Source organism: Symphodus melops, assembly GCF_947650265.1.
Source record: "Symphodus melops genome assembly, chromosome: 12".
Taxonomy (NCBI): Eukaryota; Metazoa; Chordata; class Actinopteri; order Labriformes; family Labridae; genus Symphodus; species Symphodus melops.
The window spans coordinates 10,275,202-10,301,819 of NC_136702.1; the positions used below are offsets into that span (position 1 = coordinate 10,275,202).

Here is a 26,618-nt window from a genome sequence, read left to right on the forward strand (position 1 = left end):
ATGAATCTAGAACAAAGGGTCAAATAATTTTTACATCACTCAGCTTTGTTCTGTTTCAGCTTAGTTATTAAAATATATACACCTCTACAGTGTTGTTGTTATAACAGTTATCAGGACAGTCACTTTTGGCTGTACAGTGCCAACTCTTCCTTCACTGAGCTAGAAAACAGATTCCCCAGCTGATCAGGTTCCTTGACCCCATGTGACAGAATTTCCTCCATTTGAGTCATTTTTTCCTTTTCGAGTTTCCTCATACTTTCAGTTATCTTCTTTCCTCTGTCCTATAGACAAAAGAAAAACAATCAAATATGAAGAACACTTTCCATGCGAAGCCAAATGACACATTGGATCAGTTGCAGGCTTGAATGAAATCACTCCACCTTGTAGGAGTCGATGATGGCAGCCACAAGTTCATGTTTGATAAATAACTCATGTTTGCGGTTTGGCTTGCTCTGAAAGCGAGGTTTCTTCTTCACCGGGTCGTCTGACCCGTAACTTGGAGAGGTCGTCTCCTTGAGCTGATTGATGTTATTCACAAAGATGAAAGGTTTGAAGACAGACCTGCAGAACAAAAGAAAAAACATTGATATTTCAACTAACTGCTGTTGACATGAATTTGAAATAAAAAAAACAAATGCTCCTTGATAAGTTGAAACATCCTACCGCTCGGGGTCTGGAGTAGCTGTGAAATAGTGAACACCAGGCAGAGCAGGATCTCTGGGTATCACAGACACCATACTCCCTGTTGTCAAGAACATGCCCTCCATGTTGATGTCACTGTCTTTATCCCTCAGGATATCCATCATAGTCTCTGCAGTGATGTGACCTTCAGAATACAAAAGCACAAGAATCCTTGTAGTCACGTCTTCTTCATTCTTCTGCGTATCACAGTGAAGTTTACAACCAACCGTTGCTCCTTTCCAGCATTCGCTTCCCCTCGCAGTATCGACTCCCAGACGCTCCTATTCTGCCTGTCGTTGCGAAGGAGTACACTGAGGCAAAGTTGAACTTTGTCTTTCCATCCCACCAGCCTTTGTTTTTTGCATAGTCCCTCATTTCCGGATGTTCCTTGTCGATCTTGGTTGTTATGTCATACTCGTTTGAGATGTTACGATGTCCAGCTAAAGAAAGGTAGAGCGTGGTAAGTTGTAAAATAAATTATAAGTCACTGCTACACAACATGTAATACATAATGGCAACCCTGAAAATGTACTACAAGTCAAAACACATTGATAGAAAGAGTCCAGGAGTACTTCATGCCTAAATGTTACTTCCTGAATATGGTGACATTTGCTAGTTTTCAGCAAAGTTCTACGACTTGTGGTAGTCGAGTAGAAATTTTGACAGATATTGCATTTCTGAGGTCAATACAATGACTCACAACTGAGAGTTAAAACATTCCTGAAAATGATCAGTGGAATTGTCAACCATGCATGCTAACTGAGTGGGACAGTTCACATTATAAATAACTTGCCAACACTGTGTGGTGGGCAAACGATGTAGTGCTGACACTGATTATAAACTACCTCAAACATGTTTCAAGTAATTTATCAATAGACAATTGAATAGAGATAATTAAGAGATAATTAAAGCTTGCCTCTGGAAATGTAATTTGATTTGATTCATCTATCAAAATGTAAGCATCCCACTTGTGTATTACAGTTAAAGCTTTTGGCTATGAAAAATTACAACATCATTCCATTTCCCTTTTAGAGACATGTTGGGGTTTGTTTGTTGATCAAGCTTTGACTGATAGAAGTCAACAAGGCCACCTTTCCTTGTTTTTTTTCTAGTTACCTTCCACTCTCTCTGCTGCCCAGTACTTCCCTGATGTTTCCAGCAGCCATGCCTCCTTCCTGTCTGAGATGAGGAAGCTGTTATGGTAGGTGAAGCCTGACTCGTCCTCCATGCAGGATCCTCCCTGACCATACTTCTCCAGCAGCACAGTGATAACATCTACAGCTTTCTCAGCAGAATCAGCTCTCTCGAGTCCAAGCCTAACAAAGGAGACTCACAGATTTATGTTTTGCAGAGTCTATTTATTTTTTGGTTCTAAAATGACCACAGCCAAGGCAAGGTAGAAATATTATTGAAAATGGTATCTACCTGACCAGATCCATGCCGAGAAGAGCTTCATCACCATCAGCACTCTCTCTGCCCCACACTGCCTCGTTTCCAATACATACTTGAACCTCATTTGCTCCCATTTCTGCACCCCACAGCCACGCAGGTTTGCTCAACACAACTGCATAGGTATGGGCAACCTGCTCAATCTCAATGTATGTACACTGTTCACAAAGTACAACAAGACAAAGAGGTTGATTTGTTGACTTATTTAAGGTTTCACATTATCAAATAAGTAACCTCAGTTTGGGAACTAAGTACTGAGCAGTAACGAGCTCTCTGTGCCACCTACCTCCACCATCGTTCCTGCATCATAGTCTTGTGCAGGAAAATACACCACCTCCTGCACTTCATCACAAGGCCTGTCAGAGTTTTTCCCAAAGAGGATGCATTGTCCTTGAGTGGAGGGGGGCAGAGCCACGAAGGTGTCGCAGGAGGAGGGCTGCATTCTGCTGATTGTAAACATACAGAACAGACTGTACAGGTTACTTAACTCATATTTAATGAACACTTTTCAAAGCATAGTGATCTTATAATAAGCAGGTAAACATTGAAAACATCTCGCTGATCTGAGTTAAGACAAATTAAATTGTGTTTTAGTTTAGATAACACTAAAGAGTTAGACGGCGATGGCAGAGCCATAGTCTTACTTCGAATAAGTCATTACCTTTGTTTTCCAAATTTCAGGGAATTGTCAATAGCATGTATCAGTGTTTACGCTCATGCCTGTTACAAAGTGATTCATAGCGGAAGTGTAGCAGTCACGTGATCCAGCTGAAGTCAGTTTTAATTTCGCAACACTAAACCGAGTCCGTATTTTACATAGATTCTAAATAATATACATTATATTCAAATTCATTAATTCAAACTCACTTTATAAATGTTTGAAATACATTTATTCCTCAACCTAAGTAACGCTAGTAGCAGTTGACGTCTGAGTCTAATAATTGCACGCAAACCTTCAAAACCAACATGTATTTTTTTTTTTTAAAGGCTCAGACAGGAAATATTCAAATTACTGGTTTTGTTGAACTAATTTAATCGGTAATTGTAAAATGCCTATTTACACACTTTAAATTCAATAAGCACGATGTCTTTTTGTTTATTTTTTAAAAAGAAATTGTTTAGACAGTTTTACATTAAAAATAGATGAATTAAACGCAGAACGAGTTGAGCTGCTGTAAAAGACTTCCTCTTTAACACAGACACGGAACTATCTTCAGGGATTTGTTTACAAGCGGTGGGAGGAAGCTAACGTGGAGACGCAGTGCCAGCTACTCTAAAGCTAAAACTAAATCTACTTTATACCCTAAGCTGACAGTTTAGGCCGACAGCTATGGGGAAATCTTTCGCTAACTTCATGTGTAAAAAGGATTTTCATCCTGCTTCGAAGTCTAACATCAAAAAGGTGAGTGTTTTTACCCACAGACTGAGGTCTTAGGGAGCCTGTTAGCCTGCAAGCTAAGTTTGCTATCTGTGTATGTTATTTTGATAAGACAGCTTTTTATTTGGACTATAAAATGATAGAACGTCGAAGGTGTTGATCAACAAGGAGATTTATACGGCTTATACAGTATATAGTTATACTATGGCAAAAAAGTTACTCTGCGTGAATCGTTGCATCAAATTGGGTTTAAAAAAGGGTTCATTGTTTGTTAAACTTTATCAGATCTATCTGAAGGTAATCCTTTAGAAATGTAATGTTTTTTGCGTTACCTTCATGGACTGTGTTAAATCGTGATAGCTCTGCCTTACCCTGCGATAGATCTGCTCAAAATCACAAATCTCGATTATGATACGATAAATGTTTAGATAACGATTTTTAACACAAGTCATTGACATCTTTATCACATCTGTTTGACCACAAACGCTCCTCTCCTGAAATACATAAATCTATGTATTTAGATACAGACAACACACAATACAAATACATTAGCTATGTTTGTTTGTTGGGTTTTTTGTGAAGTGACGTGAGACTTGTGCAGAAATCCATCGGGATCTTTTTCTGAAAGTTACACCAACTGTTGTTAATCTAACCATGTCACTTTGTGTAAATAAGTAGTGTACTGCTAAGTGACTGTTCAGTTTTTTGTTTTTTTTTGAAAATGTGTGAGGATTAATTAAACAGAAAATAAAAGAAGACCCTTAGTGGATTGGAGTGCTGGGTCAAAAAGAATCAGGCAAGTGACGTTTTGAGCAAGCATGTTCCCACTCAGACTCAGAAGTCTCAAAATGTTACTTCTATACGGATTTTAAAATTGATTTTAAAATACTTTTGTTCAATTTAAAATTCCACCTTATGCCGATGTACTTTTTTAATTAATATATATTTTTAGTGTAGGCACAGGTCATTGAACGAACTAGGACTTCTTGCATCAATAAAAAAACAACTTAGGATATCTGTCTCTCAGGCTTGTAAGGTGGCTTCACACCAGATGTATTGAGTTTATGTGCAGAAATCATTCCTTCTTTGTATCTTTCAGGTATGGATAGCAGAGCAGAAGCTCACGTTCGAGAAGAGCAAGCAGGAGGAACTTATGCAAGCTTACCTAAAGGAGCAGGATACGTACAACAACAGGTAAGCAGGGCTCTGCTGCAGATCAAAATACACTGAATAACGATGTGTTTTTATAACAGGTGTATTGGTATTTTGTGAACGCCTTCATCCACTAGATAAATTTGAAATGTTTTTCAATGAAAACGTAATGTTTCCTTGTCTAAAGGGTGTTGATGGGGGATGATCGTGTTAAAAATGGCCTCAATTTTATGTACGAGGCTCCACCTGGAGCATCTAAAGGTAAGTCATCAAAGAAATGTCAATCAAGCAATTTTCTTTTCCTTAATGACTGAACAAGTTAAAAAAAAAAAGTTTATGTTTTTCTTTGTTTTTCATCATCTTCACTACAGAGGAAAGGAAAGAGGTAAATAAGAGAAATAACAAACCTGCACTATCAGAATGTGTACACAAAGGTTTCATTTAAAATCATTATCACCGGACGTTTGTTCATCATAAGTTAATACTGTGTGTTTGGATTGCAGGAGGGGGAAGAAGAGTACAAATTTGAGTGGCAGAAGGGGGCTCCTCGAGAGAAGTAAAGAGCAGATTTTTATACACATTTTAACAGTTTTTCTTTTTGTCAATCACTCTCCTTTAATTTACAACGGATTCTTTCACCTGTCGTTTTCTCATGCAGGTATGCAAAGGATGACATGAATATTAGAGATCAGCCATTTGGAATCCAGGTTTGTGTTGATCTATTATAAGCACATGTTTGAATTGCACCACTTGGTGCTTCTTAACAGAAAAGTGGAACACATAAAGGAAAGTACACTTTAGGTGCATGATTCCCACATGTCGACACTCAATCCTTGAACTAGAGCCCTTTTCAAACTGCCACAAATCTCGTGAAGCTTTCGAGGTGAGCTGCATGTGTGAACTCAGACATCTACATGTCTCAGTCTCAGGTGAGGTGACGTGAGAACACAGCAGGATATGATTCAGAAAATTCACCTTGAGCAAGTGAGAGCGGGTGGGTACATTTATTCCCTGCGATCGGTGCAGGACAACGGACTGTATTCTCGCGACTGCTGTGATCTCCGTACACAAAATTTAAATACTGCATCATGTCCTTTGTCCTTCTGTATGTTGTTCTATGCTCTTTTATTATAATTCTGTCAAACTGTACGTCATTGATATAAAAGCAGATATTCGCAATACAGCATCGTATAGCGGACTCTGTTGCTTCCTCCACCACTTCAGCTACATTCTTTTTACGCCGTGTAATGCTTCAGGAGACCTTCGTCTGGGTTACTCTCCCTCACAATGCGTGTATGAACATCCAGATCAGGAGGATTTCAGGGGCAGTCATCCGGATAGTCTCTTTTAAATTGCAAATGTGAAAATGGCTCATGTCTAGTAATAGTATGTGACATAGAGAAAGTGGTGTGTTTAAGTGGCTCATGGCTAAAAAGGCTGATAACGAAATGCTTTTCAAAAGAATAACTACTTTTGGTCATGAAATGAAGGTCAGCAAAACACCGTAATTGAATGGTTTTGTTTTTTTTTGTTTGATGAATGGATGTCGACATGATCTAACAATACCTGATTTTTTTGTTGTTGTTTTTGTTTGAATATGTACGCATAGTTAATTCAAACTAAGTAATGTTTGTTTTGAACTCTTCAGGTGCGCAACGTGAGATGCATCAAATGTCACAAATGGGGCCACGTGAACACGGACAGAGAGTGTCCTCTCTTCGGGCTGTCGGGCATCAATGCCAGCTCTGTGGCCACAGAGGAGGCAGCAGGTAGAGTCCATACAATAACTCAAAAACGTCATTTTAATCCTGCTTCTCTTTCCTTTATCCAGTTTAATCAGTTTTACCTTTCGTGCAACAAACGGGTTTTATGACGTTTATGAAGTTAAGATGGGTTAGGAACGAACAGCAATAAGCATCAGCACATATACACACGATCACATCAGAACATTAGTTGTTGACCTATGAATATTTCGGACAACCTATTTTTTCCAACCCAATGTTTAGTAGTAGTGGGCAAAGTAAGAGATTTCAGACTGAACCTTTTGTCTTTGTGTTGATCCTCAAAGTGATCAGTATTTTCCACATTTTCTGATCTTTTGTTGCAAGAATTAGCGATAGATTTATTGACAGAAGAAAGACAAGTTTTTTGAAAATCAAGGCAACATGTAATATTTTTAATTCACTTATATTAGGTAAATCCATAATTATAACAAGTTCAGTTATTCATTGTACCATCTAGAACAATGTATTTCTGTTAAACATGCTTTGCACTTACCGGTAATTACATATTGGAAAAGTAAATACAGCACCAGTACTGCTTGGTATGTGTGGTCAGTATTTTTTGTAGCTCTAGTCTGTCACAGAGTTTGCAGCAGCGACACATTCTGTATCTCTCCACTCGGGGCTTCAGCTGGAGCTCCCTGGCTCGAGCGGATTCTGCAGTTGTGCAATCAGCGAGTGGAGTTGTAGAGTAATAATGTTTACCCTGGGAGAGTCAGTCGGTGCATGGTGTTGATGGTGGAGTGCTGTAATGGTCCCCCTCCTGTGCTGGGAGAAAAAAATGTAATTATTGTGTATTCTGATTCCCTTAACTGCTGCTTTGGCAGAGAATGATATTGTATGATTTGCTCAGCCGGAAGTGGAGTGAGTTGATTTGATGTCCCATTCTGTTAACAAAGCCGCCCCTGAAATTCCCACTGTGGAGATAGTGGTTGGCATGGCTTTGACATCAATGGGACTCTGAGGCTGTGATTTGTGCTAACAGGTCCGTCGATGCACCCCTCGGAGTTAATGGCGGAGATGCGAAACAGTGGGTTTGCCTTGAAAAAATGTGTCCTTGGTAGGAATTCTACAGTTTGTGATCCAGCACAGGTAATTGTCTCGTACTCCCATCTTTGCACGCATAGGACGATTTAAACACACACACACACACACACACACACACACACACACACACACACACACACACACACACACACACACACACACACACTTCAGACATGCCAGTGACGTGCATACATACTGCAAAGGGCCCCGTTATGGAGACCACGTAAATATATTTGCATTTTCTATCATTAACTAAAGATGTTATGTTGATTTACTGATATTTTCTTCAAGAGTTGTATGTATTCAGCTTTGACCTAACTTACATTAAAACGTATTATGTATACGTATTTCTAGGACTATGTTGCCAGCGAAGAAGAGGAGGATCCGGAGGTGGAATTTCTCAAATCTTTAACTACCAAACAAAAGCAGAAACTCCTCAGGTAGAAATGTTGCAAAGAAACACAGTTTTATATATGAGAGCTGATTTGTTGATTTAGCCTAAATTTGTATTTTCTACAATCAACTTATTTGAATGTGTCGAACCCACATTGATGAGAAATCACAATCAATGATCCTATGAATTCAATACCTACTTTCTGTCAGTTTTGATACCTATGCATTCTTAGCCTGTTTTACATGTACAGTATATGATATTATTCTTAATAGAAAGTTGCATTGCATTTCATTATGATCAAGTCTTTTGTGTTAATTTTAAAGGTTCTTGTGCTTTTTCCTGAACCTGTATGTGCTTCATAGAATCAATCATGCTAATTTCTTATTGGGGGACACAATTTGAATGTTTATGTTTTCATGTTACAGAAAACTTGACCGCTTGGAAAAGCAGAAGGCCAAGAAGAAGAAGAGCAAAAAACAGAAAAAGAAAAGCAAAAGAAAGCACAAGAAAAAGCATGACAGTAGTAACAGCTCAAGTGACTCCTCCAGTAGCAGCAGCAGTAGTGATAGTGACAGTGGCTCCGATTTAGACAGCCGGGGCAAGTTCAAGAGCCATAAGAAACAGAAGAACAAGAAAAAAGATTCCTGTCGGGATAACAGCTCGAAGAGCGAGCGACAAGTCAAGAGTCAGAAAAGGGCTTCCTCTCACAGGAGCAGGTCAGCGAGCCCTCACACCAGACAGAGGCGGCCTGAAGAGGAGTCGGCAGATTACAGACCAACACGGACAGAGAGGGGAAGGAGCAGGAGCCCAGAGAACAGGATGAAACTGGAGGGAGGTCAAGAGAGAAAGAGACGCAGCAGCAGCAGGGACAGGGAGAGACCGAGCGGCTCCAAGTCCGGTTTGGACAGAAGTAGGAGCCGCGAGAGAGGCAGGGAGGACAGAGGTAAAGACGGCCGACACAGCAGAGATGGGGAGAGGAACAGAAGTAGCACAGATGGAAGGAGAGGCAGAACAGCAGATGGGAGGAGCAGAAGCAGGGAGAGAAGGAGAGACAGGGAGGGCAGGGGAAGGAGCAGGAGCAGGGAGAGGAGAGAGAAGGAAAGACGGAGCTGAAAGACATCACTTTTTACAATATTAGAAACATTTGAAAATGTTTTATGTTTGGTGTTTTGTTTTTTTTGCAATGGCATTTTTTGTCAATGCAAGTGTTCCCTTATTTTAAACCATAAAATGTTGTGCAATTCTCCTTTCCTCCAGCAGAGGGAAGCAATTGATAGCAGATACGGAGATGCAGCTCACCTCTTTCTTGTTTAGTCTGTAAAAGGATCTAAATTAATGGATTAACATTAGAAACAATTTGCAGCTACGATCCGTTGATGGAAAAACATTGGACTCATTTTAATGGCCAGCTAGCCGCTAAACAGACCTATGTTGCTGCAGTTTTGAATCTTAATTCATTTTTTTGTCCTACAATTTTTGGAAATATAGGCAACACATTGTAGACTGTAATGCTTGGACGACTGTTGATTCCTGAAAAAGGCGGATTTTCTTTTCTTATTAAACTTTTAATCATCTTAATTTGGTACAGTGGTTTATGCTATGGATTAAATTATTGTCAAAACATCTGATAAAAATAATATTTTGATTTTATTATGTTGATTTACTGGATTTTTGTTATTTATAAAGTATAATATTCTGTCAGAGCATCTCATGGAGAAGCATTACACATTTTTAAATAATATACAACTTGACAATCAGGACGGTGTCCGTGGATGTAACACAATCCGCGCAGAATTGGAGAAATACGTTATCATGTCTTTTTCCATTGCATTTTTTTTTATTCCGGTGTCAGAATTAAACACAGAAATAACACAAGGTTTCTGTCCAAATATACCCAGCATGTGGATCCAGCACACAAACAAACAAATAAGCAATATAGCGAAAATGAAGATACGCCTTAAGCTTAAAGGCCTAAATAAGTTTACTGAAGCAATTAAGTATTTTAGGGCTTTTTTTGTTTTGTTTTTTTTAAATGGGGGGGGGGGTGTTTTGCAGGTTATAGTTTATATTTTATACTACCGAGAATCGTTCTCATTTGGATTTGGAAACAGTTTAACGTATTGGCCCTAAAATTATTTAAAAGAGAAAAACCATAGCCAATTATAAAATTCGAAAAACAATTGGCCTGTGTTACAAAAAAAATAAATGTTTGAAATAAAAAAATAACTTGAGCGGCTGAACGTTTCGATGAAACGCTAACATTTCTCTCCTAAGTGTTCCCTCCACTTTAATATTTTAAAGAAATCCAAATTGGCGATCTAATTTGGCAGTTTTCACTATCCGGCCGTTTCCTTCAAGCTGCTGTTGCACAAAAGGAAATGAAAATAATTTCCCTCTATTGCCTTCTGGTCAATTTAACATCCTCTTGAAAAAAAAGAGGGTGTCTGGATGAGACGCTTCCCCCTGACGTATTCCCGGTGCAGGTCTCGCTCTGTAATTATTCCCGGCTTTTTCTTTGAGAATCGGACGCTGCACTGGGTAAGCACAAAGAAGTCAGAGAGCATCCTTGAACCCTTTCAATGCGGGGCCACTGATATTCAAATAACATGCAGACACCGTTTGACTGCACTGAGCAAAGAGCATTTTAGATTCAGCATTTGCATGTGACTCTTTGGCCCTTCTTTTTTTCTCAAGTTTAAAAAAGTGTTCCCATTACATCTCTGTGGTTTCTGGCAAAGAGAAAAAAGACGCTGTATCCTCTTTCTCGCTCCATCGATTGGTATGCAAATAGGAAGGCAGTTAATTTGGACAATTAGAATAAATATTCAGGGACCTTTGTCACCAAACCCCCTCGGAAAACCCCCCGATAAAGTGAAAGTGAACAAAAGATGTCTCGGAGATTAATTAGATATTTGATAAGACACGAATCCCTAATCGCAAATACAAGACACATGGGGCTGCGATGTGCTCCAAGTCATAATTAATACCATTTAACAAGATTTTCATTTGGCCATGAAATGTTTCTTTCCGGGGCATTAAACATTGATTTATTCCACAGGGGAAATAGTCAAAGTCAAGGTATAAGGTGATCAAAAAAACAAAAAAAAAAAAAACTATGGACAGAACTCACGCAAAATTTCAAATAAATCGCATCATCATTTTAAAAGTACAACGTGACACAAAATGAAATTAACAAAATCTAAATCACACAATTACAGCCTTTTTTCAGATGTTTTAATTACGATAAAATGAAAGTCTTATACGTGTGACTTTATACAGGTAAACATTTATATAGCCTATAGATATTTTTTTAGCAAAGAAATAAAAATGGTTAACCAAAGTTGAAAAAAGCTGTGTACATACATATCCACAAAGTGCGTCGAAAGTAAACTCCCTGATTTCCAGGATATACCAACACGAATAAAACAATCATAGCCTAACATTTACATGGAAATAACACATAGTTTAGAGGCCAATATACAAGATGGAACTCACATTGTCCAACCAAAGTTCAACAGGTTTCGCGTAAAGCAAACATCCTTTCATTTTCAAGTTGACCCTTAAACATTACCGAAGGCCCACAGTAAATCTGTTTTCTTTTGATGGATTTAGGCCTACGCATGAAGTACGCCTGTGGAGAATATATTTTTTTAAGACTTTGCAGCCGCTGCTTGAAATATTTTCTCCTTTATTGTCCGTCAAATAAGACCCGTTTTTAACGCTGTGCAGTTTTTTTTTTCATCTGTTTATATTTTTGGAGAAGCCTCATTAGGGCTCGTCGTGAGGAGACGGATCTTTCACAGTGATTCTGGGATTCACCCCCTCTAAAATAAGCTCTGGGGACTCGGACCTCGGGGTCTCCAGGTTACTGGTGTCGGTGTCACTGTCGCTGCCCTTTTTGCTTCCTCCACCTGCCGTGTGCGTTTTGATGTGCTTGCTCAAATGGTCACTCCGCATAAAGCGCTTGTTGCACACCGGGCACGCGAACCTTTTCTCGCCGGTGTGGGTGCGCAGGTGTCTCTGCAGCTCATCTGAGCGCGTGAACCTTTTGCCACAGAAAAGCCAGTTGCAGACAAAAGGCCGCTCGCCGGTGTGCCACCTCAAATGCGCCTTCAGGTGAGACGTCTTCCCGTACACTTTACCGCAGCCGGGAATATGGCAGCTGTGGAGTCCTTTCCTCCGCAGACTGGCCCCGGCGGGTCCCAGCCTCTCGGCCTCCTGACAGTTCGGACAGTCACATGTCGCTCTCCCGGAGTACCGCCTGGACGACCTGGAGGAGCTACTTATTCCTGAACTGCCCCCAGAAATCATGGCGTTTGCGGCCGAAGCGTCTGTGTAAGTGGGGATGACAGTTTTGAAGCCTTCCTGCGTTAACAGGTGCTGGCTAGTGGACAGGAGGTGGGACGCGGAGGAGCTGATCCCGGTGGAGCTGAACGCCGAGTGTGTAAGAGAGAAGTCCGGGTTATAGCCGCTCAACTGGGGGTGGATGGCTTGAGGCGTCCCGGAGTGCAGAGAGGACTGAAGTGTGTTTGCAGGATTCTGGACGTCGAGCCACGTCCCGGGGTTAGTGTGGACGTCCCACCATGAGGATGCGCCGTTGGCAACATCGCCAGGAATGGTGGAGTGGAAACCGGTCTTGTACCAAGAATCGTACGCCATCCCCATGCGCGGGTAAAGAGTCTCTGCTGAGGTGTGGACTTTGGAGATAAAAGCTGACTGTCCGGACTCCTGGGATGTGACGCTCGCGGAGTTCGAAAACAGCCCGCTGTACTCTGTGGAAAACGCAGACGAGGTCGGAGAGGTGGAGGCTAAGCAAAAGGCGCTGTTGCCGGCGCCACTCGTCGGTGTAAGTCCCGAAGAAGCGCGGCTTGTCGCTACCGTGAAGCCGGGCAGACTGGATCCCAGGTTACAGCTGGAGGATGATCTTTTCCACGGGTGAAATCCGCCTTTGGAGAAAGCGCTCGAGTCAGGTAAAGTTGTAAGGGGACTGGTGTTGCCAATTTTGTTGCAAGTTGCTGCCAGCATCGCTAGAGGTGTAGTTCCAAACCGTGGCTCTTCCTGCATAACAGGACAACAAAGTTGGACTTAGACAGGAAACAGAAAACAATCCAGATGTTGCTTAAGTGGAAGCAGACAATTTCTTCACAACGTTTCTTAAACGACTAGACTTTATTAGCTATTATATTTAAACGTTCAACTTAAACCTTACCAATTCAGTATATAGTGGAAAAGATGAAAATAACAAGCATCTTACATAAATGAATTAGAATTTCCAACTAATAGTAAAAGGAACTTTTTCTTTGGATGTAAACTGTCATAATACTACTGTGAGAGTCGAGTGACTAAACGTTACAAAGTTTGAACATCTCTGATTCGATTAAGATGCACAATAGCTTTATCTATTGAGCTGATATAATCGACAAACGAACAAATGCCAAATAACAGTATTGTTCCCTAAATTGTGTCAGAGGAGCTTTGAAGAATGTTTATGAGAGCAGCAAACACATTAAGTGCATGAACGAGCAGAAACTTTACGCACAACTTTTACGCATTAATCCAAAGTCAGACTCACCCCAAGTATAGACGTAGCCATATCCAGGGTCTGTGCTGTGATGAGAGTGTTCGCGATTTCAATACTGTACGGCTCCAACCTGCTCCAGCCTCACCGTGTTTGACTCGGGTCACACGGTTTCTCTCTTGGCTCGCGACTCCAAACACTACCTAGTTGTAGAGAGCGTGTTCTTTGAAGTACAGCTGGCGAGGACGCGCGACCAATCTCCTCGCTGCATTTCTCGCTGGAGATGTTGTCAGCCAATGAGAGAGCCGACCGCAGACAGAAACACCAAAAACCCCGCCGTCAATCATCTGTTGTGCTGCCTCTGCTCAGACTGTCATACAAGACACGATTTGGGTTTTTTTAAAATGCATACAGTTATTTTTATGTATTCTCACACGAAGGCGCAATGTCTCTTTTCATTGCAGAATTGAGTTCATACGTCAGTTCTTCAAGAGGTAAGCTTTTCTCTCTTTTTAGAGCGCTTCTGTTTGTGGTGTCACTGTTTGGTTCCAGGTTTTCCTTATAGTTTCCAATATTCAGATCATGCGCAACACGTCATTGAGAAATATGTGCACTTACGCGCATGGACTCCTAAACAATGTAAGGAACGCTGTTGTTGCTCATACCTGAGTAGCCTGCAGTAACTGGTGCTGTGTGTTAATACATGGAGGGAAAGAACTGTGCTATGATCTATTCCAGATATTTAAAGTGGTGGAAATGGTGTTGGAGAAAGAAAAGAAAAAAAAAACCCAGAAAGAATAATTTTAGTGGAAAAGTCCAGAAACCGGGCTGACAGCTCAGCCCACTCGCGGCGGTTAGGAAATTGAAGAGCAGACATTACAATATGGTTAGAAAAAGATATTATGCGCGTAATCCATCTGCTTAAACACGCTTTGGTTACTCTCTGCCAAAACCATTGCACTTGTGTTTGCCAGTATTCGCGCGCAGGCGTGTGCACCCCCACCCACCCCCAAAACTTAGGCTACTTGTTGAGGGAGTGCAGGTGAGAGGTTAATTAACAATGACAGCTCGCTTTCTCAGCGCATGCAGTAGATCTGTTTTGAAAGTGTTTTATGGGCGGAAAAGTTTCAGCACCCATGGGACTCCTGCTGTAAGGCCGCCAGTCATCTCGATTAAACTGGTCTAACAAGAGGCACTGTGCCTGTGTTGTAGCTGAGAAATAAAATGTAATGCACATTTTATCAATCATTTAATTAAATTGAGGACAATAAAGAGGGTTGTTCAATAATTTTTCCAAAACTCTTGTAATATCTCTTTATTTTAATTTCTTAACATGTATGACAATTGAATATTCCCGCAGTTAAAACTGGCGGGGATAATGGCATAATGTAAAATTGACCCGCTCCAACGTGAATCATCGTCGCTTTAAAAGTTAAAGCAATTTTCCAGAGAGAAGGCTTGACCGAAAGATGTGCATTACGGTAAGCCTATTCAAAATGGGCAAATAATGCTCCATTATAGAGTGTGAATGCTGCCAGTCAACACAGGCGCAATTTGTTCTAATACTCTCTCTGCTTTAAAACCCTGAAACCTTTGAGGGGGTGAATAAAAATCTGTCTCATCAAATACTGAGCGCTGGCAAGAAAATGGAATCCTTTTTTTTTCATTATGACAGTTTGGCTTTGAGTGCTGTTAACAGTGTTAAATATTTTTTTCTACATAAACAAAGCTGATGGTGCGGAAGAAGACAAATTAATTCGAGCGGTGAATAAAAATTAATGCAGGATGTATATTTCAAATGTATTCAAGCCAAAAAAGAGATCACAATTATATGAATATTGTGTTCTCTGATCATTCTCCTAAAATAATGGATAAAGTTATTACTGTAATCTGTTTGTTTTTTGGGGTTTTTTTTTTACATCATTGTTTTTAGTGTAACATCTTGATAAGGAACAGTGTGGCCATCCAGATTTAAATAAGGATGCGTCAGAGTCCTAACAAAGAAATCTGCACTACAGAATTTTTTAAACATCATCAAATATATTTGAACTGATGTGTAACTTTTCTTTAAATTTTATGAAAGAGTATGTATTTGTTACATATCTTATAGAATAATAAAATGATAATGATTTTTCAGTTGCTCTGCACAAAAGAGGGAGAACATGATCTGGCCTCTTGTCATTGAAGTGAGAATATTTTGAGTTGAATCTGTAATTCTGGACTCCATTCGTGAGCACTTCTCTGTGGCAATTAGGAGCCTATTACAAGCCATTAGATTGATCAATGTACCTTAAACAATGGGAATGATTTATTTGGTCGAACAAAACGGTCTGCATCTATTGTGATGAGTCTAAGTGGGGGTGCATCCATCAACAAAAGATAAATGATTAATTCAGACCTATTCATTTAGAGTCTTTCTACAAAAGCCGGTCTCACTTGCCTCCAATCCAGATTATTAGAGCCTCATTTTCTGCATGTTAAACCAGACAGACTGCTGGATTTGGTGATTTTTTTTTACTATTTTATTTTGTGCCCCTGTGTGCTTTAATTTGTATTTCTGCTCAGGGAAGTTTATTTGATGACATTTAACTAATTGTTGTAATTTTGTGCGCTCATGTGGTTACACCTGTTTCTCTCAGAGGGGAAATGAGGGAAAGAGAGCAAGGATGGCTCTAAAACTGTACTGTACATCATTGTCTAAGATTACGCTCTATGAGACTCATTTGATAAAGAAAGTTAGTAAAAGTATAAAGATTTTCTCAATATGCTTTTAGTTAGGATATCTTCCATCTCAGATTCATTTTTTAGATGTATTCTTTCTTCTGTTCCCTTAAAATCCAAAATGATTATAGTTAAAACTGTGTATATTCTTCTTTTTTTCATAGAGTGCTTTAAAAGATGTTGTCTGTATCTCAGCTGCCATTTCCATTGTGTGTTTTTTCTATATTTCTTGCACTTTAAGGTTGCAGGTCAGTGGTTATTTTGTTGGCAGGCTAATAGAGACCACAGCTAAGAGAATATAATTGATATACATAAAGTGCATTGTGAAATAAGCTGCGTGACAACAAACATTTACTGCTGTATGAAGTCTATAAACTGTAAAAACAAAGGGAAATGGCAAAATAGGTTGGACCTGTCAGTTAAGGGATGCGACTCATGGAAGTCTGCAGTCAGACGACTGACAAATAGATGATTCAAATGTTAATGGAAAGAAGGCTGCTGCTGACAACACAGCTAAGCCTCTGTCAAAGATTGACTACTTTCAATACATACCTTTTACGTAACATTTCAGTGAAAGATTGATTTATATCTGCTCATCAATCTGCATCTATGCTATCAACAGCTAAGTTTGGAAGTTTAGCTCAGCCTGCCAGCTTACAGTGTCAACTTTCATTTCCAGAGGCTGCATGTGCTATTTTGAGTGCAGGGAGAAGTTGAAGTGCAGTCGACTGGTTAAATATGAGGACTTAGCTTAGCCCATTTACTGTCAATGATTGTGTTTTTTCTTCTGAGTTTGTGAGCAGTTGTGAAAAATCAGCAAAACTGAACCGTGGGAAATGGCTCCAAAGAAGGTTGACTGTATTTTAAACAGCTTTATCCGAAATCTGCAGGTTATGTCATGGCAAGTGCTCCCTCTGACATTATACACACTGTCTTTATCAGGGAAAAGGAGATGATGCACCAAAGCCACCACCTCTGATTGGAAGGTTTGGCACCTCTTTAAAAATAGGAATTGTTGGTCTGCCCAATGTTGGGTAAGTAAAAGTTTTATTTACAAAGACAGTTCCCATTTATACCATTCACACTGCATGCAGCAACTTGTGCTCTCTCTCTCAACACCTCAGTGTCTTCCAGCCATGATACCAAAAATATAATGCATGTAAGGCAGCATGTAAGTAGGTTGCAGTCAGACACATGGCTACTTTGGAGAATAATGTAATCCTTATAGCAGGCATCTCAGGTTTGAATCTGACCTCTGGTCTGGATACTTCTAGTATGTGTTCTGTATCCTGCATCCTTTAATATGCTGTATGAATGTGAGCAGTGAGCTTTTCATCAGAGAATATATTTTAATTTTATGCAGTGTTCAAAGTGTTTATTTGAATAAACCAGCATGATAGCTAGTAAAAATCCGCCTACCGTGCTGCTGTTAATGCAAAAAAAAAAAAAACAACATTCAACAACAAAGCCAATAGTCCGCTCACTTTAAATATCGATCACTTGTCACTCAATTTACACACACACTGGTCAGGCTGCATCATAGACAGCTCTCCAGCCAATCGCTGTGAGAACTCACATGAAGACAATCCAACACAGGAACATTTTGTATTTCAGTGTTAGCAGGCTGACAGACTGTCTGCATGTCAAATCTGGTTCAAAAAATATCATATAGTGGCAGAATTTAATCACATACTCTCTGTAGCCCTCTTTGGGCCACAATGTCCCAAAAGTTTAGTTTAGTTTTTCACTGCATAAAAGCCAGTGATGTCGAGGCATTTCCAAGTGAATGCACTATTTCAGGGGAACGTAAACCTACAGACATTGTACACATATTATGCAAACTACTATAAGTACTGAGGGCAAACCTACTTTTTAAATCATTTTTGGATACTGCCTATTGTTAATGGAGAATAAACATTCTGTTTAGCTTCAGTTTGTGCCTCTTTCCCTTGTGTCCTAGTAGCTGCTTTGTCATATTTCACAGCTTACTGCACTAAGAACTCTCTGTGATTTCATTTCTTTCACCACATAAACCACAATTTCTTCCTGGTGTAAGAAGTAGAACTCGATGAGGTTGTGGCCTGCCACACCACATTTGTGTCAACACGTAGACCCTCCTTTGGTTTCCTCATGAATGAACCATGTTCAGCGGCCGGCTTGCTGTTAGTTGGGCGTAACTGACCAGTTTTCACACATGTGGGAAACTTGAGATTGTGATTCAACCAATCTGCAGCTATTTCAACACTAAGAGCTACACAGCAGTTCTGTTTACTGCCGTGCTTTCTGCCTAAAGGTACAAAAAAAAGTTTAGTACTGCAGTTTAACCCCTTATTGGGACACACTAGACAGCATATAGACTCATTACCTACCTCATGAAGGCTGGAATTATGTCATGTCTTCATTTATCTGAAGCAGACTTTAATTAGGTTGTGTGAAAACTGAAACGCAAGATAATTAAGTCTTGTATCTTGCTATGGTCCCAAAAGCCCAAATACTTACATCTATGAGTTGTTCATATGAGACGATATAAAGCCCCAAATTTGTCGGTTTGTAAGTTTGATATATATAAATAGACATAAAAAAGATTTCTATAAGATAATTTACTGGCCTACATGTATACTTTTTCTTTATTTCATTCTTATAACGGGGTAATAATCTCATAGAGTCATTATGAAAGTGAATCAGGCAGCTTGCGTGAGCATAACAAAGATGATTGTGATTAACAAGTCGTTCAACCAGCAAATCAAACAATCTGATATGAACTGATGACGAAAATATCAACCTTAACATGGGTCATGCAAATAATAGGAAACATAGTTCCATTTAATTTATTGTAAATGAACAGCGAACATGACTCAGTGTTGGGACGGATTTGCAATACACACATTTAAATATGTTTATGTTGACTGTATTGTTCTCTTCCTCCTTGTAGTCTTCCCATACATTGAAATGTTGTATTTATCTCTTAGTCTAAAGGAGTCCCTTTTTTAAGCCTCATAAATGCTAAACTAGTTTCTGAGTTCAGACTCGATAGCTTATTAGTTACTGAACTGAGATTGATTATTTAATCTACATCCTTGGAAAAATAATGTGAAGTGTTTTCTTTATGCTTGTTTTTGTCAAAAACCCACAGATACTTCTTCCAGTCTTCCAGGACATTGAGGTCCAGCAGTCCATGGGGCACAGGGATGAATGAGAGATACACTAATAAAAGTGATCCTTCACTTCTATTTACAAACAAACAGGGTGTCTATATTTACCAGTATGCCTTATAACACAAGTATTATTATGGATGGATAAAAAACATCCCTTAAAACTCTCTATTCATCAAGTACGCTTTGATATAACAAAATCAGAGGTGCTTCTAAATTTGCGAAACTCAGTGAAAAATCAAGGCTTCTGTAATTTTTGTAGATAACAATTGAACTGATTTATTTATATGGATCAAAGATAGATCAAAGAAAGATATTAGCCAATATATCGATCTTTATCTTCCTGATGTCGATATCGGTAGCAGACAGAAATCTGTTGGTTTGACGCTTTAAACAAAACTAACAAATTAACATTAACAAAGAACTCTTCGCTCAAGCTTTTTTTCATTTGATCCTCATGTCAGTTTTTTATTGCAATTAGAGTTATACTTGGTTCTATTACACCAACTATGTGTTTGTAACTTAAGAAGGAGCTTGCACTACCACCGACAGTAAAAACACACACAAGTCTGGCAGCAAAATTCCCCAAACTCATAATTTTCCCTCCAACATGCCAGCATATTACATACTAACTTGCATTTTAGGCAGTACCTTAGTCATTTGCTGTGTAATAATTTGAACTACGTGATGATGGTTGTTTTGTTTCTGTGGGTTGTCACTCCTTTTGTCCCCAAGGTGACCTGCGAGGAGCCGTCAAGTATGTCAGAGAAACAGTCAAGCTTTCTATAAGGAATTAATGCATGTCCTCTAACAATCTGGAGCAATTTCATGCCTATAGGACTTAACAACCAATCATTTCAATGTGAAGCACTGAGGGAGGGCATAAGGAGGGAAAGTCCAGGATTATCGTTAACTGTGCCATTATTACTCTTAGACACTCGCCACTGTCTGTAGATGTTGAAGTACACTTAAACTGCTTGTACTGAAGAAAATAAAACTCTCCCTGATCACAACGCCGGGCGACGTTTAGCTGATCAGCTAACATCTATCAGAAATGTCATTTCCCTCCTTGATTCCTTATACAGTTGATCTATTGTGGGATTATCTGAACTTTTAATTGGGCATTATAAAGTGCTTTTGATTCAATATGTCATCTATTACAAAAATCTTTCCCTTCATATGCAAAGTTGAAAAAAGAAAAGGCCAACCTTGCATGATTTACTGGAGTGTTTCAGGATCATGCTATCGAACCATCAGACTCCACACACCAGCACTTTCACGAGAATTGCCCTCTCTGCTGTTTTTTTTATTTTTTTATTTTCAGGAAGTCAACCTTTTTCAACGTGCTGACAAAGAGTCAGGCTGCAGCAGAAAATTTCCCCTTCTGCACCATTGACCCAAATGAAAGCAGAGTGCCCATTCCAGATGAACGCTATGATTTCCTCTGCCAATTCCACAAACCTGCCAGGTATGGGGTCTCGCCGTTCTCCTATTATTCACACTTCAGATCTGTAGTCTCCACCGCTCCTCCCGCTATAGGTATGAGAGAACATATAACAATGTTGTTGACATGTAGCTGCCAGTTGTGTGATGTGTGATTGCTGATCCTCTCTGAGGTTTTTCTGTGAAGGGACAAGCTGCAGCATCTGAACCTTCAACACCTGGTTATCATACACATTTACAGAGGCTGTTAAAACAGGCTGGATTCAGATTTTCTGTCCTGTACTGATAAATTACTTGCAAGATTTACCTTTTTGAGTGACAAGAATACATGTTGAATAGCAGAGAAGATTTTAGTCATGAATTTTATTCACAAGAACTAAACCGCATTTCAATGAGCAACGTGTATTACAATGGCATGCTTGTACCTGGTTCTGGCTTTCCTATGCTGTGAACTATAAAGTCTATGGTCATTTTAAACACATGATTCTACTGCTGTAAAGAAACGCAGAAAGAAAACTAACGTGATAAAGCTCAATACAATTTTAGAGCTCCAGAGTACCTGCGTGTCTAACCTACCAAAAGAACCTTTGGGAAAATCCTATCAGAAGACTAAAACTGTGAATATATTGATCCTGATAAGAATTTCCTTCATGCCAAAGGTCTCTCCTATTGTACACAAACCTTTAAAGCACAGATGAGTTGATAACACATAAAACAGAAGATTATTCTTGATATTTGAAATTTTTTAAAATTCTATTTTATATATTGGTAATTGCTTCTCATATTTTATTTTTACTCAAGTACTTATTTTAGCCTTGTTTTTTTCTTTTGCACCAATACACCAACACAAATTCATCATATATGTAAATGTACTTGGCGAGAAAACTGATTCTCATTTTAAAAATCTAAAAAAATTTAAAGCCTCAGGCAATAAAGACCACAATATTTCCTAACAGATTAGATGTGTTCAAAGCTTTTTTTAATCAACACTTTCAACCTGTCTGAGATTCCACATAAAACAAGGAATTGTTCAGAGTAACTGAATAAAATCATGCTTTATGAATATGATGTTTTCCCAAAACACATAATGTGATTAATTTACTGTGTCAACATCTCATTGTTTTTCTGTGGAAATATTGTGGACATTATTGCCAGAGATGTACCAGGTCCTAATCACCACCATCTAGCGAAGCTATACTTAAAGAAATATCCTTTTCATGCAAACTGTTGTATGCAATGGTTTCACAATGTAATGTTTTTGTTAAAATAGTATCCAAAGTGTCATAAGTCTGACATTTTCTCCTCTCACATGCTTGGTTGCAGTAAAGTCCCAGCGTTTCTTAATGTGGTTGACATTGCTGGCCTGGTTAAAGGTGCTCATGCTGGCCAAGGCCTGGGAAACGCCTTCCTGTCCCACATCAGCGCCTGCGATGGCATCTTCCACCTGACACGTGAGTCACAGGTTAACGGTACATTTAAGCCATCAACAAATTGGGGCAGCAGTAGCTCAAACCGGGACCCCAGTTCAAGCCCCTATGTGGACCAAAAATATGGAAGTTGGTCTGGTAGTTGAAGAGGTGCCAGACTACCTCTCCAGCACTGCCGAGGTGCCCTTGAGCAAGGCACTGAACCCCCACCAGCTCAGGAGGTGGGGGTAGTCGCCGCACTCTGACATCTTTCCATTAATGCATGTCCACAGGTCCTGTTTGTGCATGTGTGTGATTCAGGCCTGTGTGTGTGAGAAGCATGTCTCTAAAGATAAGTGCAAACTAGAATGTCTCCCTTGGAGATTAATAAAGTATTAAAAAAATAATAATAATTTTTTAAAAAATCCAATAAATTAACACGAGCTGTTCTTTCTGACTGTGTATTTTAATCTAGTTAAAGCAGCTGCATTAGAAACAGTTGGTCATGCTAAACAGCTCCAGGACCCTTTTTTAAGAGGAAATAAAGTGTGGAATCTTTTATGATGGGTGCCAAGATCAACAAAACAGTCCAGATAAATGAAATCAGACCAAACCTCACAGTCCTACTGGGAGGATTCCAGAAAGAGAGTCACAGAAGTGGGAAACCGAACCAGTCTGTGCCTAATTGAGGTTTCACAATATCAGCAGCATATCCTGAGGTTTGGAAACATGTCATGAATGAAAGAGAGTCCAGATGAAACAACATGATAGTGCAAAATGAATCCTAATGCCAATTTTGATTAAGGTTGGATGCAATGAAGGTAAGTGAGTTAGTTGTTCATGAACACATCATTCAAATCATTTTCCAGGTCTACCAAGTATATCATAAGTTTTATTGATTCACTACGAACACACCCAATTTCAAAATACCTGCAAGTGTGTTCTGATTTTCTAATCTACCATAGTGTGAAAGGAGCTCTGATAGAGAATTAGTAATGGTGGTCAAAGAAAGCTTAAAGAGTTGGCCATTTTTCCTATATTGTTCTTCAGTCCCTTTATCATTAAGATGTGTATTACTTCTGTTCCAGTACAGTTTTCAAATAGCCTTTTCCTCTTTGTAGTTTGTAAGAAATGGAACTGAAAGACCACCCACCTTTAGACTAGTAATGATTAACAGAGTGGAAATGTAAGGCAACATTAAAGGGTCTGTTGTCAGTTTAGCTCCGAATGACTTTTGATAGAACAAAAGTTAGAGGATACAGCTAAAGGTTATTCTTTACTCTTCCTTTCTTTATAGGCCACCTGTTTGAGGCTTTCAGTTTAACATTTAAAAATTCTGTTCTTTAATAAAATGTTTCTGTAAAAAGAAGAAGTGATTTCCTTAAACACCTGGGCTCTGCGGGTTAAGAATAGAGTGTTAAGTGTATTTGTAGGAGTTATCAGGTGCAGGTTAATATGAATCTTTCCCAGTTGCAAATATTTATAGTAAGAAGTCGTATGTTGGATTAATTCCAGATAATTAAAGCAATCTTATGCATGGTAAAAACAGAGTAAAAACATATGTAAGATACAATGAAAATGATAACAGCATATATCAATACAGTGTGAGAATGTGTAGAACGTTTCTGTTTATTTACTTTTGATGTGCTTCCTTTAGGTGACTAAATTTAAAGTGTGATGAATACATTTTCATAGCCTGATTTTAAACATTAACACACACACACTCAGTCCCTTTAATGTGGTTCAAATGCAAGATCCTCACCCAAAACCACCTCTTTTGTTTCTGCTCGCACAAAGAAGATAAACATCCTTGACAGTCAGATATAGTAACAGAGACAGCTTCGTCTTCTGTGTGTGTTTATATCTCTCTGCTGTTGCATGCCATTGTTTCCTCTCCGGACTATTCCTTGGAAACAATGTGGTATGTTTCACAAGTTAACCATTAAACATAGCTTTTGTAATTATATCTATCTGGTGTCAGGCAGACTGCAATGCTGAAGCCACTACTTTTATATGGGGTGATTATGGTTGTGGGGGAGAACACTTTTTGGTGTCTGGTATGTTTTTTTTATTTGTTTAAATTAGCAGAGGAGTTTATAAAGATTATGGAAAGAGATGCTCAGGATCAGCACAATTGTAGTGGTGATTGTCAAAAGATCAAGCAATTTGATAAAAATACTCAAAATCCATCGTCCACTATGGCACCAAAGTCATGACGCAGGGCTCAAAGTAAAGATTGTCTTTGAGAAGTTAAAGAAAGAAAAAAAAAAAACACACACACCGCCCGCTGCCTTCCGATTCTTCTAATTCTCCACATATGTGCATTATTATTATAATTATTATTATTATTTTTATCGGTACTTATTTAAGCAAACTTAATTACCTGTATACCTGGGCCCAAATAAAAACATGTATAAATGAATAAATTATAAATGATCATTTCTTACAAAGCAGCGTGAAAAGCCCTGAGCATCATTTATTGACGTCTGAAAATCACATCAGACTTTCTTGACAATACTTCCTATAAAATGATTACTTCTTTCAACATTTCTTCTGAAAATAAAATATCAAACGTTGACCAGGGTGTCGTCTTATTGGATTTTCCTTTTGTGAAATTCCCCCATTATTGAGCCCATTATGAAGATTTCTTAACTCTTAATAACATTACAAGGCTTGATAAATAAGGGATTGGATTTAATAGCTTTCAAATACATCCCCAAGCTGATTCTGTCAACTGATTCTGACTGGTGTTTTCTGGTCGCATAACACAACAGTATTCAGGCTAAGTGTTTCAATGCTTCTGCAGTGACTGGAACACGTCGCTGTCTGAGACAAGACACAGACATGTTCTCCTTCATCTGCTCTTCTGTTCCCCGCTAGCCGCTCTGCCAGCTCACCTGGCCTTATTCCCAGATGTTTGGTTTCCAGCAATTAGATGTTTGAATGCTCACACAGTGTCCCCACATTGCTGCAGGAAGGCTCTGTTTCACTTCTAATGAAGACTTACTTGCGGTCGCATGGCACTCAGTAAGAATGTAGCCTTGAGATACGATAGTATAGCACATTTATTCTTTAGGGACGGCAGTGGTTGCGGGCAGCGAGCTGGAAAGAAGCTGTTATTTTTGGTTTAGCATCTCTTCTCTCGCTGTGATATTCATGCTTTCAGCACCTGAACTCCGGGTTAAGTAAAATGTCTTCCCTCCCTTTGTCTACTGTCTGAAGCCGATACAATAAAGTGACTATATAGGACAATAACAAGGTTTGTTATTTTTTAGAAACCAACCAGATAAATTATATGTGATCATAATTAGTATAGCGGTATCTCAAAAGAGATTTTAAAAAAGTAAACATCTGCAAATTTCAAGCTCCTAAGAGGGGCTTTAAGCCAGTTTTAAAACAGATTGAAATTAAGATGATGCATCTTTATAAGCTAGGTCATAAGTATAAAGATCCACTCTTTGTATGCCTGTAACTATTGCTTATGGGATGATTGTTTAGACTTGAAGCGTTTTTGAATGCTGAATAAGAACCTTTTTTTTTTTTTTTTTTACATTTCCACTGCAATAGTTCTCGATGAGCGATACATGTGACTAATAAAAGAAAGCCAGATAAAGGCAATGGTAAAAAAACCCAAAAACAAACAAAAAAACGACTAACATATTTACAGAACGAACTCGGCAAAGAGACGAAGTAGCCTACAGCTTTGTCCGAGGGCGCCAAATCAACACAGTTCCTCACAGAAAGTTCTTAAAAAAACATAAAAGACCTTTAAAGATAGTTTTGAATGCTACCATATCATATTGTTACCCTCCAACAGCTCTTAACTTAATGAAATAAATCTTTGGTAGAAGCAGAAATCTTACAAAATCTTACAGAATCAATTTCAGCTGAATTGTGAATTTCAGAGAACAGGTTATCTGGAAAAGATTGTTTTATGGTGCCATGGTATACAGACTGTAGTGCTACTATGCTGTACAACATTAAGAGTAGTAATATCCCTTTTTAGCTCTTCATCTCAATAGCTTATGAGAGAGCTGATTTTTAATAAAGGCCTTGTATATTACTTCTGTGTACTATTATTTTTCAAAAGTTTACAACTCAGTGTTTTAAGTTGATCATGGCAATATAGCAACCCAGGAAAGTTGTCAACAATAATCCCTCTCTTGATACATTGATCCTAAAAACTCACCTTTAAATATTTCCACTCTTCAAACACCTCCAGTGTCACAGACAGCTTCTACATGAATCATCAGAGCCTGATGGATACATAAATCTGATGATAAAGATTGTTTAAATGAGGTCACTCTGTAAATCATGTAGGTCATCCAGTTTGATTATTGCATCACTTAGACATCGGCCCAGTCTCCTCAAACTACTTAAAGTGAACAAATCAAACTGATTGTTTAGCTTCAGACGTTAAGAACAAACTGGATTTTCAGACAGAGATGATTTATGGCCGACCTGCCTCCTCACTGACGCCAGTGATGGCTGCTCTC

General features: G+C 39.0%; 4 protein-coding genes across 4 annotated transcripts in view; 2 read left to right on the top strand and 2 right to left on the bottom strand.

The window, feature by feature from the left end:
• Window positions 1-19: 19 nt before the first annotated feature.
• scrn3 (secernin 3) lies at window positions 20-2,870 on the bottom strand. Its single transcript, XM_079356952.1, has 8 exons — window positions 2,792-2,870; window positions 2,417-2,600; window positions 2,107-2,288; window positions 1,798-1,997; window positions 909-1,121; window positions 664-826; window positions 381-561; window positions 20-281 (listed from the first exon to the last, which is right to left on the bottom strand). Exons 2-8 carry the CDS (start codon window positions 2,588-2,590, stop codon window positions 120-122), a joined length of 1,275 nt encoding a protein of 424 aa, XP_079213078.1. The 5' UTR covers window positions 2,591-2,600; window positions 2,792-2,870; the 3' UTR covers window positions 20-119.
• A 524-nt stretch (window positions 2,871-3,394) lies between these two features.
• cirsr (corepressor of RBPJ and splicing regulator) lies at window positions 3,395-9,460 on the top strand. The gene is made up of 10 exons (XM_079356950.1): window positions 3,395-3,532; window positions 4,608-4,702; window positions 4,848-4,921; window positions 5,032-5,045; window positions 5,164-5,216; window positions 5,319-5,367; window positions 6,309-6,429; window positions 7,427-7,533; window positions 7,843-7,928; window positions 8,308-9,460. The coding sequence occupies exons 1-10, from the start codon at window positions 3,461-3,463 to the stop codon at window positions 8,993-8,995; spliced, it is 1,359 nt and encodes a 452-aa protein (XP_079213076.1). The 5' UTR covers window positions 3,395-3,460; the 3' UTR covers window positions 8,996-9,460.
• A 462-nt stretch (window positions 9,461-9,922) lies between these two features.
• sp9 (sp9 transcription factor) lies at window positions 9,923-13,585 on the bottom strand. Its single transcript, XM_079358221.1, has 2 exons — window positions 13,455-13,585; window positions 9,923-12,940 (listed from the first exon to the last, which is right to left on the bottom strand). The coding sequence occupies exons 1-2, from the start codon at window positions 13,473-13,475 to the stop codon at window positions 11,651-11,653; spliced, it is 1,311 nt and encodes a 436-aa protein (XP_079214347.1). The 5' UTR covers window positions 13,476-13,585; the 3' UTR covers window positions 9,923-11,650.
• Window positions 13,586-16,763: 3,178 nt separating this feature from the next.
• Window positions 16,764-26,618, top strand: part of LOC306832446 (obg-like ATPase 1) — a 38,342-nt gene continuing 28,487 nt past the window's right edge. The window contains exons 1-4 of the mRNA XM_079357130.1: window positions 16,764-16,972; window positions 17,064-17,155; window positions 20,598-20,741; window positions 22,040-22,167. Of these exons, the coding sequence (XP_079213256.1) occupies window positions 16,958-16,972; window positions 17,064-17,155; window positions 20,598-20,741; window positions 22,040-22,167 (379 nt within the window). The 5' untranslated portion in view covers window positions 16,764-16,957. The remainder of the gene's footprint in view (window positions 16,973-17,063; window positions 17,156-20,597; window positions 20,742-22,039; window positions 22,168-26,618) is intronic.